At 33.5% G+C, this 1,799-nt stretch overlaps 1 protein-coding gene across 1 annotated transcript in view; it reads right to left on the bottom strand.

Moving 5' to 3' along the window:
• Positions 1–1,799, bottom strand: part of LOC106869292 (toll-like receptor 3) — a 353,412-nt gene that overhangs the window by 188,125 nt on the left and 163,488 nt on the right. Inside the window, exon 51 of the mRNA XM_052978036.1 lies at positions 122–198. Coding sequence (XP_052833996.1) covers positions 122–198 — 77 coding nt within the window. The remainder of the gene's footprint in view (positions 1–121; positions 199–1,799) is intronic.

Here is a 1,799-nt window from a genome sequence, read left to right as displayed (position 1 = left end):
ATATATATATATATATATATATATATACATATATACTTACATATGTGTGTGTTGCGCGCATGAAAGAGGGAGAGACAGACAGACAGAGAGGATGAGAGGGAGAAAATAAATATCTACTCACAACTCTAGATATGTTTTCATTGAACTTCTTAAATGTCGAATTGAAAATCAGATGAAATACAAAGGTGTTGCTCCAGCCTAGATAAGGATATAAAAATGGAAGAGAATGTTTGCTTTAATAAATGAGATACATGAGGTGAGTTTTATTGAGATCGAGGAAGCTGAAAACGGATTCACAACCGTCAAATGCATGAACGACACACGATTACATTTCTTTTGTTCATGACACATAGACACTATAGAGGACAAAGGAGCATGAGAAATATGTAAAAGGTTACCTAGTTTATTAGGGTTACAGCTTTACTATTGCTAGTTGGGCAAAAGTTTCTAACGGAAGAATAATCGTTCTAATCAGAAACCAGAACATTTTATCCGACAGAAATGACATCAATTTAATCACACGCACGCTTACATAAATATAAACCATCATTCCTAAACACGCATAGATTAGAGAACAGCCATATATCCGCATCTACTCACACAGTATATTTCACATAAATGCACATTCACGTAAATACATCTTCATACACACAGACACATTTATTATTTATTTAAAGGACACAATATTTTATGTGCTACTAATCGATTCATATAATGGAAAAGATCACAAATATATTCTTCAGGCACAAACTATGTATCATAACGAATGAATAAAATTGAATAAGAGAGAAAACGTGAAAAAGCTGAGAAGGAAGCATATAAAAAACGAGGAAGGTTAAAAGAAATAGAAAACGGAACCGAAAAACGAAATCTTTTAAACTAAAATGCAGAAAGTAAAAAGTAACGAAATTAAGAGTTATCCCCTTCGTCCTTAAATGACAAGGGTGGAAAGATATCAGCAAGGTAATAAGGGATAGGCGGAATTTTCCAATTCTTCTAAATATATTTATAAACGTTTCCGACATAAGAATAAAAGGAAGGCTACTAGGTTGGCTAACCATGTTGGAGTTTGCAAGCTAACAAAAGAACGCATGTGTTTAAGTGGAACAGAAACTCAGAAATCTACATGGTATGTTACTGGATCAAACAAATGTAGCCTATGTTTAGCTGAAAGAGCACAAATCCTTTTCATTTCTAGGATCCCTAACTCTCTACTGAAATTTAGGTCTGAAATGTTCAGTGGGTGCAAACATATGTATAAATATAATTCGAAGGACTGGAAAGTCTTTTTCCTGAAAAGTAACTTGCAGTCAACCCCTCGTTTGGCTAATTTACTACTTTCGAGGTTCTGCTAGCTATGATACATATGTAGCTTGGATTTTATCTTCACCATTCCCTTAATTTTGGATGTTTATTCGCATCTGCAAAAACCACTGTTGCTAACCATAATCTAAAAAGATAAACTTTTTTCAACTTATTGTATTTGGATACGAGAAAACATCACAACCATCTGCGCCAATAAACCATGTCTGTTCCCAAAAGTTGCTTTTTCTACTTCTTCTACGGATTGCTTGAAGCTCATTAATTTCCCCCACTTTGATCCTTGGATCTTACCCAAACATATTAATACGTCTGTACCACCAGATACTCCTGAGCCAGTTTTAGTCTGTCCCACAAGAGGAGTCGATGCAAGATGTGGCGAAACAATTGTTGTGATTGATAATATAATCCCGTATTTGTTATATATACATGTATATATATATATATATATATATATATATATATATATATATATATAT

This window comes from Octopus bimaculoides, chromosome 29, assembly GCF_001194135.2.
Source record: "Octopus bimaculoides isolate UCB-OBI-ISO-001 chromosome 29, ASM119413v2, whole genome shotgun sequence".
NCBI classification, from domain to species: Eukaryota; Metazoa; Mollusca; class Cephalopoda; order Octopoda; family Octopodidae; genus Octopus; species Octopus bimaculoides.
This window is presented reverse-complemented; position numbering and strand designations above follow the sequence as displayed.